General features: G+C 39.7%; 1 protein-coding gene across 1 annotated transcript in view; it reads right to left on the reverse strand.

Moving 5' to 3' along the window:
* Window positions 1-3,465: 3,465 nt before the first annotated feature.
* Window positions 3,466-12,664, reverse strand: part of PIK3AP1 (phosphoinositide-3-kinase adaptor protein 1) — a 91,047-nt gene continuing 81,848 nt past the window's right edge. Inside the window, exons 15-17 of the mRNA XM_016164156.2 lie at window positions 10,085-10,155; window positions 9,098-9,216; window positions 3,466-4,902 (exon numbers count right to left, since the gene is read on the reverse strand). Coding sequence (XP_016019642.2) covers window positions 4,845-4,902; window positions 9,098-9,216; window positions 10,085-10,155 — 248 coding nt within the window. The 3' untranslated portion in view covers window positions 3,466-4,844. The remainder of the gene's footprint in view (window positions 4,903-9,097; window positions 9,217-10,084; window positions 10,156-12,664) is intronic.

Raw genomic sequence — 12,664 nt, forward strand, 5'->3', positions numbered from 1 at the left:
TAAGTGCTGAATTAAGATGGATGAGCAGTTTCTTGCTTAAACATCTATCGCTAGCCTCACAGATTTAAGGCAGTAAGCATTTGCTAGGCGTTGTGAGGAGCACTGGGTTGGCAATTGGTTGGGGGTAGGGGAAAAATAAGAAAATAAGAAAAAGTATAAAGTGTTCATTTGGGGAATGCAGGCTTAAAATCAAGAAATATTACATATGTAGCATAACGGTGTACAAAAAAAAACTGCAAAAAATGTAACCAACTGTGCAAATGTTGTACAGGCAATAAGAACAATGGGTAAGGAGATAAGAGGAAACCGGATTTTGGTAGAATATGTAGGAAAGTTTAATGGAGCATGTAAGGACATTAATTCGACAACTGTTTGTTGAGCATCTACTATGTGCCAGGGACTCTGGTAGATACTAGGAAATAATCATGATAAATGGCTTTAGGTAATAATAGTTTGATTGACAGGAGATATGGAAAAAAGAATAGGAGATAAAGTAACTGATTAGAGAAAAGGGGTGTGGTTTCAAAGATCCTTGGTATCTGATGACCTCAAAGCTCAAAAACAGTTAGGACTCAGAGGCATCAGCAAAATCAGAGCTGTTCTGCCAAACTGGAGAGTCAAAAACATTGATGTATATTATTTGACCAGTTTCCTTATCTATATTAATGACCTCATTCCCTGACACCAAAAAATATGGGGAGAAAATGTCAGTGAAATGAACCACTCCCTTCCAAATGGCTACATAGCCACTTTCTTATGGTAGTTTTAATAAGACTCAATTGGTTATAGAACTTATGACCAGTAAATGATACAGAAAACAATTTCAATCTTTTATTCTCATTCTCGATAAACATGATCATCAAAAATATTGTTCTATAGATGACACTACATCTTCTGATTTCAAGCCTCAGGTACCTTTTCTTGGAAATTCTATTTCTTTTTTCTAATTTTTTATGTTTGTCTTGCTAGTTATTTACTTCTGAGTGAGCGGTTCTTCTATTGCTATTACCACCTTTCACTTACACCTTTTCTGTTCTAGCTGAACTGTTCTAGGCACCAAAGAACTATATAATTGGTCTGAGCTCTTTCTTCAGAAAGCAATCACCTAAAACATTTGGTTCTTAGACTGAAGAGCAACTAATGCTATTAATTTCTTTATACGGTTCCCATTTCACTGTTTCTCACACATTTCTAAGACTGATCTGTTACAACAACGATACAGGGCAAGGAACAGCAGCTGCTATATGATAAGATCCTTTGCCAATTATGTGGTAACTCCAGCAAGGCTGCCTTCTTGCTCCTTCGGAATGAGGAATTCCCCACCCCTTGCCTTAGACTTGGACTTACAAGGTTGAGTTTTACTAAATGCAAAACTCTCCACTTCACAGGTGATGAAACAGACCGGGGTAGCCTGTTTCAAGCTATGTAAACTAAGCAAGTCAATAGCAGAGCAGAATAAAATCCAGGTTTCCTGACTTTCAAGCCAATATTCTCTCCCTACACCATTTCTAATTTTTATTGTGTAGCTAGTTAAGACATTTTCTCCTACATCATGGGTTAAATGGGCTTTGGCAGGCTAGCCTTGGAACCTCCAATTTTTTACAGTTTCTATGAGAAAATGAACTCTGAGTTGTGCCTGAGAATTCAGAACACATCCTTCAACTTCCTACTCTTCCTTTCATCACTCTGGTGAACATAGATCTGGCCATCAGGAATGCATTTTATATTCTTAATAACTCTCCTGAAAAAGAACCGAAAACTATTTATAAAACCAAAGCAGATTCCTAAAAATTGAGGACTGATTTTTAGAATGAATCTTTTAGAGTTATCTAAATTGGCCACTTGTCTTTCTTAGAAATAAATCCGTTACTAATGCTCCCTCAGCCAAACAGCTACAAAACCACATATTTATTCTTTGAAAGAGCACAGAAAACCAACTTGCTTCCTAGAGCATATGAGAGAGAGATCTAAAAATTCCAGCTATTAAGGTGATAAAGGATGAACCAGGATCTCTCCTTCCTTTTTAATAATCAAGCAAGATAAAGGAGTAGGAGCAAGGGTAGGTAATTTAGCTTGACTTGGAAAGATAGTCATTGAGGTCATTTACATATTATCATTTTACCTAATTATGGCAAAGCATCAGAGATTACTCACATAAATATGTCAGTTAAATCATTTGATTGCAACACCAACCTCCTGTTCATAGCCTCTCAGTCTTCATACTTAGATGCTTACATAGTTGGGTTATATGTCCATAGGTTTTCGTGTAAGATAAAGGAACAGTGCTGGCCTAGGAACTGTAGGACAATGTACCTTGTACAGTTAGAGGCAAAGGTAATGCCAGTGAATATGATTAATAACTTTACTTTCTATTGAGCCAGCGTGTGAATTTTAGGGAAGGATGGTGACAACATTGCTGTCTCCCAAAGCATCATATAGAAAACTTTTTAATAGTCTCTTTGGATACTTTGTTACAATTTAGTTTCTGATTCTTATTGTATTGAAATCCATGGCTTTGTTATGTAACATATTCCTAAAGATGTCTACTAATTTGGGTATGTGGAAGTTGCATAAACTTATGTTATAATGGTGGTTCTGTATCTTGTGAATGAAGGATTTTACCTCATCATTAGAGACACTCTTTGATAACACAGTACCAGTGTTTCACTCAAAATTTTTTATTTTCTTCTTTTACTTTTATACACACTCAATCATTTTAGATGTTGAGTGAACACTTTGTATGGGTTTTAGACTTGTCACTTTTGTCTTGACACTCCTGATCATTTCCATCCATGTCTCAAGTGTATCACATTTATGAGGCTCAGGTTTCTTATCAGCACTTTTGATTTTATGTTTTTCACTTATTTTCACATGAGAATAAGATGCAATAAGATATTCCAATATTGAACAAACAGTGATGTGCATACAAAGATGTAACACTATTGACTGGCAGTAGGTTTTACCACGTTATTGATCTAAATGCTTGTCAATCAAAGAATGTACAAAAATATAAATTTGGCATCCAAAACAGGGATTATAGGATTGAATATTTTAAAAGTGTAGCTTTTATCAAAATTAAATGTGCTTAATATGGAGACTGTCTATAAATAACAGGAAGGACAACCATACCAACATTATAATATCTTGTTCTCCTTGTATCTCACATTACCCTCTTCTCCCAAATAGTGACAAAGAGAGCAAAGGGACCATTGCAGAATGTATACTATGTGCCAGGCAATTTGCACAAACACTCTCTTGATGGCCATGGCCAATAGTGTATTTTATGTCAGAAAAAAAAAAAAGAAAGAAAGAAAGAAAGAAAGAACCCTAAGACCCCAGAAGCTATTAAGTTCAATAAAAGTCCTTGTTCACTGAACTGAGGAATGAGATTGCAAAAGAACCTTTAATCATTAGAAAAGGACCCAATAAATCTATTTAAATGGATTATTATTAGTGTGGCTTTTATATATGTGTGTGGGATGAAAAATAATTCCCTGGAAAACCACAAGGTTTCTGATATTTTTTAAAGAAATAGGTCTGATACTAATTTTACCGTATGTTTAAACGTTGAATTAAGGACTTGTGTTTTGAAGGTAGATTTATGTGCTAGGAAATAAAAATTAATCACGTACTTTAGGCTCTATAATTCTCTGCACAGATTTCTCAAGCCTGGTGGAAATAATAGGTGTATAAAGAAATAGATAACTATTTCTATTTTAACTTCTTCTTTCCTCTTCTGACTCTGTATCACAGAAAATGTCAAGGATTCTCTTCTCTCTTTACAGCCAGAATTAAGACCTATAAAAACTACAGAACAGTAAATGGGGTCCCTAGCACCCCAAGCTTTTGGTTCCAACCATTTATAGATGTTGCTTGGCATCACCACTGTTCTGAAAGCATAGTGAAGTGTAAAAGCCCAAACTGGAAAAAAAAAAAAAAAATACATGGTAGTTCCACACCTGGGAGATATGGAAGAATGGAACTTCTGGGAGGCCAATAGTCACTGACCGAATATCTACATCTGGGCATTTCCTGAGGGAGAGGGCTTGGCTATTTGGAGGTGGAAAGCGTGGTGACCTGGAACCAGTGGGATTCGAGACCCGCCTCTTACTCTAACCAACTGAATACTCTTAGTCCCGGACTTCTGTGGAACCTCAAATTTGACTTCTACTTAAGAGGAGTTAGAACTAATCCCTCTCTAAAGTCTTTTTCATTTTGTTGTATGTGACCAGCCCTGGCATTTACATACCCTCCTGAATTTGATTCAACATCAATTTCCTGTTTATAGTCTCTCAGTCTTCATACTTTGTTACTTATAGTTGGGCATCTGCTCATGAGTTTTAATATAGATGAAGTGCTGGCTTGCTAACAGAGAAGTTGAAGAATCATTTAAAAATTAGGATATGTCTTCTTACTTGAATACTATAAATATTAAATCACAACCACCTGTAGAAATTAGTCTTGGCTAGCAAATAAGTAAGGTCTAATATAAGTACATTTTAGTAAAACACTTGTAAAGTACATTTCCGATCAATCTTTTCAGGCTTCTGACATGCCAGGTTAGAGGTAAGTGTTCCAATTAAGTTTTTACCCTTTTGGCAAACCAGGATATGGTTCAATATACTTGGTAATGGTCGATAAAGTCCTTAGTTTTTCACTTCTTCATGCCTTAATAATATCTTCTTCAAGGAAAGCCCAAACCAGCAGGGCTGCAACAACATCAGCAATGAGAGTGGGTCTTAAGGTCAGCAATCATGCCATAAATCACAACGCGAAGACATCATTAACAGGCTGAAAACTGCAAGTCTCAACGTCCTGAAGTAGACAGGTTTTAGGAGGTGGAGTCAACGACCTCTGCGTGGAACAGGTGGAGGAGGATGAAAGGTCTCCCTGGTTGGAGGCCTGAAATGAAAGATTAAGCAAATATTTTTAAACGAATTGGATTAACTAGTTCCTAGGCATCCATGATTTGTTGTAAACGTGGTCTACTATGCAATTAATAAAACCGGCCACACGTACGGACATTCGAGTGGCACACACAAACTAGCTGTGGCTCACAGTCCTTGAAATTACCAGTCGAGCTTTGAAAAACATCAGTGCCCAGGCTCTATCCCAGACCCATTCCACTATAATCACTAGAGAATTGGGTTTAAGCATCCCAACTTTTTAATAGTGTCCCTCTCCCAACCACTTGTATGAAATAAGTCTTTTATTTTCTGATGCTTTGACTTCAGGGGCCTTACTGATCCTGGAGGGACTGCCCCTCCTAGGGTAAACTAATTTCTAGAGATAGGAAACAACTTGCCTGTGAGCACACCTTTCATATGCAAACCAACAGATCCAGAGCCCACACCCCAACTACTTCCTTTATGGGGGTCTCCCACAAGGGGTGGGGGGGGGGGGTGGAGTGAGACACTATCTCCCTACCCTAAGGGGCAGGTCCCAGACACTTAGAGATAGCCCCTTTGCTCTAGGCCTGCTAAAATTATTCAAGCCAGCCAATCCTAAATCTGCTAATCCTGCCTCATTCATTCCTTCCTGTAGAAACCACAGTAAAGGTTTCCCCCCACGTTTTCCCCTCCTCTTCCTCCTGACTAAACCTGGTGCTCCCCCATGTGCCCATCCCCACTCCCATGGCATAATATGCCCCCTCCTCTATGATTATAACAAACTATCTTTTAACGGAGGTCATCTCCTGATCTGTGACCTTGCCATACCTGAATAATGATAAAACCTATATTTTAAAACACCCGTGATTCAAATATACAGCCCGGCAGTAGACACACTGTAGTAGGGAGGTCCCTTGAGAGAGGAATTGAGAATTTCTGGTCTGTTTCTTACAAGTATTACTCATGAGATCACCAAGTGTGTTATCCCAACTTCACATTTGCATTCTTAGAAGCCCCCCACCACGTTATTCTGGATGGTTTTTGAGTAATCCTAAATTACACTCCAGATAAATTTGGGTGAGGTTATTTACAGATAGGTTCAATGATTGCAGGGGCTATTTCCACATGTGTGCTGTAAAACCAATATTAATTCTCTTGGAAGCAAGTCAATAAGTCAAGAAAGAGAGCTTTGTCAAGTGCTGCAATTGAATTGTGCTATCCTGGAGTTGCGTACTTGAAGATTAAATGAATCAGTAAGTAAATATTTACTAAATGTCTCTTAAATGTAAGTTTTGTGCAGATCAAGGAAATGACAAAAGAGTTGGGAAAAGAGGCTGTCTCAGGAACAAGAGAGGAAGAAAGAAGCAGGAAAGAATAACCGCAGACATCCTCAGGAGGTCCTGCTGTGGCCCCTGGGTGCAGATGGTTTGATGTGGTTGTCATTTTACCCAGAGAAAACAAATGGACAGTCTCCTTCCATCTCCCCATCTGTCCTATGAACTGTGGCTTACAAAAGAAAGCTAAAGGACACCCAGGTGATTCCACTCATTTCTTCTTTCCTTCCTTTCTTTCTGTAACAGGTTAACAAACATTTACCTATTATGTCTCTACTCCTGAGTGTGAGATGATATAGCAAGTAAAATGAGCATAGATCATACCCTTAAGGTGCTGAGAATGTAATGGATGAAACAGACAATGGGGAAAATCAGTAAACTGTACTGAATGTTTTGAAGAGGGAAGTCATATGGGAACATATAACATGTCTGAAGGACAAGTTCAACTTCTCTGAACCTATCAAACAGAGATAATACCTACTTTGGAGTACTGTGTGAGGCTTAAAGATAATGATTGGAAAGTGGGTAGCACAGTTTCTGGCTTAGAGTAGGCACTCAAGAAGTAAGCTAATAATTTTATTAATATAACTAAAGATCTATTCTTAGATCTTTTTCCTACTGATGCCTCATGAACCTGACATTTTATCTTCTACCACAAAGAGGGGCCTCCTGGTCCCTCTTCCTCCCTCTGCTGCCCCAGTGAGTCAACAAACCAACCAACCATCCCTAGATTTCATTCTGATCAATGACCCCAGCTATAGATTGAAAGTCCAATCTCAGAGAAATGAATTTTTGATTATAGACATCTCAGAACCTTTGAAGTAAAAGGTATTAAATCAGAATCAAGGGGTGGCCTGTGGGGAGACAGCCTCTCCAGGACACTGGGAAGCTGAAGCTAGAGACACAATCGTCCACAGATACATGGGCACTGGCTGCTTTCTTCTCTCTGTTGAGAGTGAGGTCTTGCTGGTGAAGTTTGGTTCAAGAACCCAGCAATCCTGATGTTGGTTAATGTTCTTTTAAAACAGGGCTCTTGTTTAGCTGGTAAGCTTTTGTACAGTCATACATTGTTAAAAATATTCTTAAGTTTCCCTATTAGTTAGTAAATAGTCTTGGTTTCCAAGTCCCGCGTCCCCCCTTCCCTGGCCACTTCAGCGCCTTCTAGATACTTTGACAGACCTCTTTACAAGTAAGAAGCTGAAGGATTAACCCTGGACCTGCAGGACGACTCCAAAAGCATGGAGTACCTAGGCTCTGCCTTAAAGGGGGAGTGCATAGATTGTTAGTGATTGGCAAATCACCAGTAAATGCCAAGATAAGTTCAAAAGCAAAGGGGCAATGGCTCAGCATGAATTGGGCATTTTTAAAATTTTGTCAACTAACAGGACCTTACCTATGAAGAGGATGACACTGTCAACTGCCCATTCTATAGAGGCTAAGGAGCAAGGGAAATTTCATGCAAAGATATAATGCATCTGCTGCTCTTCTTGCTGCCATCTGCCTTCCCTGACTTTGAAATATACTGGGAACTTACAACACGTGGGAGTATGAAGCCTCTTTCTACTCATCTGTAACCCAGCTGCACGGTGGTAGATAACTTGATGGCTGTTCAGGAGATCGGCAGTGCAACCCAAGCACCAAATCTGTCTATCCATTCATTCGTTTACATGGTGAATATCAATATTTATTAAATTTCTAGTATGTTCCAGTTACTGTGCTAGGTACTCAGGAGAGTAGAAAACAATTTTTTTAATCAAAAACAGTTTGTATTCTCTCGAGTCACCATCCACTTCAGGAGATAGATACGTAAAATAGGGCTACAATGTAGAATGAATTATAACAGAGGTGTTTGAGATCACGTTCATCTTGCACAGGAACATCAGGGAAGGCTTCAAGAGAAGAAGTGATGTTTGGACTGAGTCCTAAAAGACGTGTAGGAATTTTCTAGGCAGAGATTGAAAGGGAATAGAAAGACAGCATTTCAGGCAAACGGAACAGATCAGGCAAAGACCCAGTAAAAAATAGCACAGCTCATTGGGAATTCTTAAGGGGTGGAGCATCAGTGAATACAGGAGAGGGGTGGGACTTGAGGTTAGATGGAACCAGAGCTGGCTAAAAAATACAGAATTAAATTTGAAGACTTTTATGCCAGGAAGTGACATCATCAGCTATTTCTGTTCTGGGAAGTACACTACAGTTGTATTGTGGAAGAGGGATTGACTAGAGGCAGGAGGTAAACATAAGTCTACATGGATGAACTTAGGTACTGGCAGATGAAGAGAAAGGGGTGGATCTGAGAGCTGAAAGGGCAGCTGAGTGGACAGAGCCTGGAGACACTCTGGATGTGGGAGCTGCAAGGGAGGCAGGAATGGAGTTAGACTCAACTGAGGCGCATAAATGTTGGATATTTCACCCAAGTTCACAAGTGACTGCCAGAGGCTTGTCCATAGGTACTGTGGCACTACAGCCATGCTCCCTACTACCATCCCATGCTGCCTCTCGCCTTTATTTTCATTCCCAATTCCTTCTAGCTTCCTGGCTCCCAGAAGGCACTGTCCCCACAATACAGCCAAGGAAATTAGTTATTAGGTTGCTGAATTCTAACCAAACAGATAAAAATTATTCAAACAGTTGATGTTTACCAATGTATTTCATTGATAAAATATTACATTTGCTATTGAAAATGTATGCACCTAAATAAAAGCATTACTTAAATTAATGAAGAGTTCACACTGAAACATGTCAAAAAAAAAAAAAAAGGCTTTTCAGTTAGCTCTGCATTCATTCTTAGGTCATCTTAGATATCCCCAAATTCTACTCCCTCCATGGAATTCAGAGAGTGAGTAAAAACTTTGCTATCAGTTCTAATGTTACCTCTGTGAGGCAGCCCTTGGAGGCACCCTGGGGGGCCTCTCAATGGGCAGGGTGAGTGTTCCATCCACTTGTGGGGGGCCTGGACTCCGACTTCTGGTAACTTCGGGGACTTCATTATCCTACAACAAAAAAGATGAGAAGGAAAGGTGAAAATTACATCAAGCGACCAGCATGGCTAGACCCCGCTATCCCCAAAACCCTTCATGCCTCCTCAAGATTTGGTTAAAGGTTATTCACAAACAGAATCAACCCAGCAACACCAGAACAGCTTTGCATTGGCTCCCAGAGCCACTGAGGAGACAATCAGGCCCAAATTATCATTAATGGTCCTTGCGACTCGAAGCATGGTCTATGGGACACAAGAGTCAGCATCACCTAGGATCTGAAAAGGCCAGGGAACTTTGAAAGAAAAAAGCAAATATGCCCAGAGAAGCAGAGACAAAAGAGGGTGTGGCCCCAAAAAGCACAGGGCAGTGGCCTCGGCTCTGGCATGCCTCGCCACTTCTGATCCAGGCCCCAGGAGGTGGTCACTGTCCCTGGATTCCCTGAGACTCGTTCAGCTCCTTCTCGCAGATGCCTCTTTTGGCTTAACTGGCCTGGTAGATGTCTATTTCTCTCCCTCCTTTCCTTCCTCTTTTTACTGAGGAGAAATTCACATAACATAAATGTCACTATTATAAAGCAAACAGTTCAGTGGCAATTAGCACATTCACAATGTTGTACAATCACTACCTCTTTCTAGTCCGGAATCATTTTTGTCACTCCAAAGGAAATATTTTCCCCATAAGCAGTTACTCCTCATTTCCCACTGTCCCCCAGTCCCTGGGAACTACCATTTGCCTTCTGTCTCCACGGATCTACTTACTCTGGACATTTCATATAAATACGTGGCCTTTTGTGTCTAGCTTCTTTCACCTGAATTTCTACTTCTTGCAACAAAACAAACCCTAGGAGTAGAAAGATGGAGGTGAGGGTTCTTGCTCTCACCTCATTGTCCCCCTCCATCCCGCTGCTCACACTGAGGAGGCTCCGGGTGCTGGATCGGTTACTCGCACTGCCTAAAAGGTACAAACAAAATCAGCTGGACCATAGATTCTCTCAGGGTAAAATAAATGCATTTACTTATTTTTGTGGATAGAAACAATACAAAAGCTGTGTATATGAGTTTCAGCAAAATGCTGCTGTCTTATGCCATTTTATTAGAGGTTGGTTTTTCTTTCAGCGTAAAATGAAATAGTTCACCTTTTTACTACCATATTTTGCTTTATAGCTACTATTTACTGAAGGCTTTCCACAGGTTATGTGCTTTAAAAGTATGATTGCATTTAATTTCTTTGAAAATCCAACTCATGTTAGTGCTCTGATTTGACAGACAAGGAAGCAAAGATTTTCTATTTCTCACTTGTCCAGGGCTACTTCTAAAAGCTGCAAACAAATTTTGTTGCTGAAGTTTTTACTTATTTAGGAATTACAGCAGGCTTGTGTCTGTATCACACATGTAGAAGTCCGTTTTACACAAAACAAAATGCAAAGCATGAATTTAAAAGTAGAATTTATGCTCATGGTAGGAACTGCGCATGTGTGTTTAGGTACTCAAGGCTTTTGAATTGCGAATTAATCACCTGTATCATCAGAACGGAACTATCCAATAGAACTTTTTGGAAATATTGTATGCTGCCCAATATGGGAGCTAGTGTGAATTACGGCCAGTACAACTGAGGAACGAAATTTTACATCTTATTTAGTTTTAATTAAATTTAAATAGTTACATGTGGCTAGTGGCTATCATATTGGACAGCACAGCATTAGAACAAGCTCAAGCATGTAATGATCTAGCAATGAAGAAGAAAGAATAACGGTTAATCAACTAAAACAAGAATGTTTTAAGTTTAATTTACCAGTATTGCCACTAACAATATTGCCAGATCTTAAGTTTGCTGAATTTCTACTTAAAATAGCTCTATACCATATTAGTTTATAGGTAAATAGTCTTAGTTTTGACTTCATTATGACATTAGCTTTGACCTAATTTAGATGTTCGCTTAAATAGAGCAGGTTGAGAATATAAGTTTAGATTATTTCTCAGGGGCATGTTTTTAAATTTAAAATAATGTGTCAAAATATTTCCAGAAACAAGGGGATTCAGAGTTTGTTTAGTAAGGAATGTGACCCTGTCTCTTTCTACTCAGTTACCCACACATAACACTGTTCACTCTGCCAGAACGTCCTTTTCTCGCCGTTCCTATCCACAAGTGTAAAACCTCCTCAGTCTCTAGTGCTCAGGACAAACATTATTGAAATCCTTCCTCTAAATGGAATTAACCCCTCCTGCCCACTGGCTCCCATCCTGGCAGAGCTGAGCCTCCCACATCATTCGCCATTGTTCATCCCATTCCCTTACAATGAACCAGCCTTGTGCTGAAGGTTATCCACTGGGAAGCAGCAAAAAACCATCCAGGCACTGGCTCAAGGACCCTGGAAATTCACACCCATCAGCTCCCATTGTCCCTTCCTCCGTGTTCTTAACTCTTTAACCCTCAGCATTTGGCTTTGAACCTTGGTTCCCAGGTTCAGCTACTCTGGCTTTCTCCTCTCTCCAGGCTGATGACTTACCTGCTCCTCTTGCTTCCTTCGTTATTTGTGATCACACTAAAAAAATCTCCCATTTCTGAACTTGTCAGAATTCTCTAAATTGCTTCAAGGGGGGTTTGAATACACATTATCACTCCATAATATAAAGGAAAGTTTTCTCTTCTGTTCATCTAGACTTCCCATGTGACTGTGGGATATGCTTTGGGTCTGTTTGGACAGGTAATAGTGGCAGGAAAGGTAACCTGAGAAGAGCTGGGTTCTACTCTCATTTTGTCACTGGCTGGCTGTGTGACCTTGGGCAAAACTCCTTCTCCTTCTGGGTTACAAATACTCCATCTATAAAGTAAGGAGGGAGACTAGTTCAGAGGCAATACTGTGTATACATGTGGGTGTGTACACACACATGCACATGCATTATTCTGGGAACTGCATCCATAGTATGTATCAGATTCTCAAAGGGGTTTGTGACACAGAAAAGATCAGGAACCCTTGGGTTCGGTGATCTTCCTGTTCCAACATCCATTTTGGGTTTCTCTACCTGACATTTAAGGAGTTCCTGAAATTCAGCTTGTCTCTTGCTCTTTTATTGTACTCCTTACTGTTTTGATAACACTAAAATGTATGAAAGAAAGGAAACTCGATCTATGAGGGTGAAGTCAGCTAACACCGCCTAGGATACTGAAACAAAGCCTCTGCCTACACATCAGCGCATATTGTCTGCTGCAATCAGACTGCTATTCAAGCTTTCAAGCCAAAAGGAAGACATTTGCTAATTAAATCCTCAGCCTATAAAGTTGGAATTCTCAAATTTGAGTCTATTGTTTTCTAATGTTTTTGACTTTGTGCCCTCTCCTTACCGCAGAGGAGGAAGCAAAAAGAATAATAGTGTTAAGAGTCTTAGCTCTGGATCCAGTCAGTCCTTCAGCATGAGTTCAAATTCCAGCTCTACCATTTATTAGCTCTTTAACCAAGGGC

Source organism: Rousettus aegyptiacus, unplaced genomic scaffold (assembly GCF_014176215.1).
Source record: "Rousettus aegyptiacus isolate mRouAeg1 unplaced genomic scaffold, mRouAeg1.p scaffold_m13_p_6, whole genome shotgun sequence".
Classification (NCBI taxonomy): domain Eukaryota; kingdom Metazoa; phylum Chordata; class Mammalia; order Chiroptera; family Pteropodidae; genus Rousettus; species Rousettus aegyptiacus.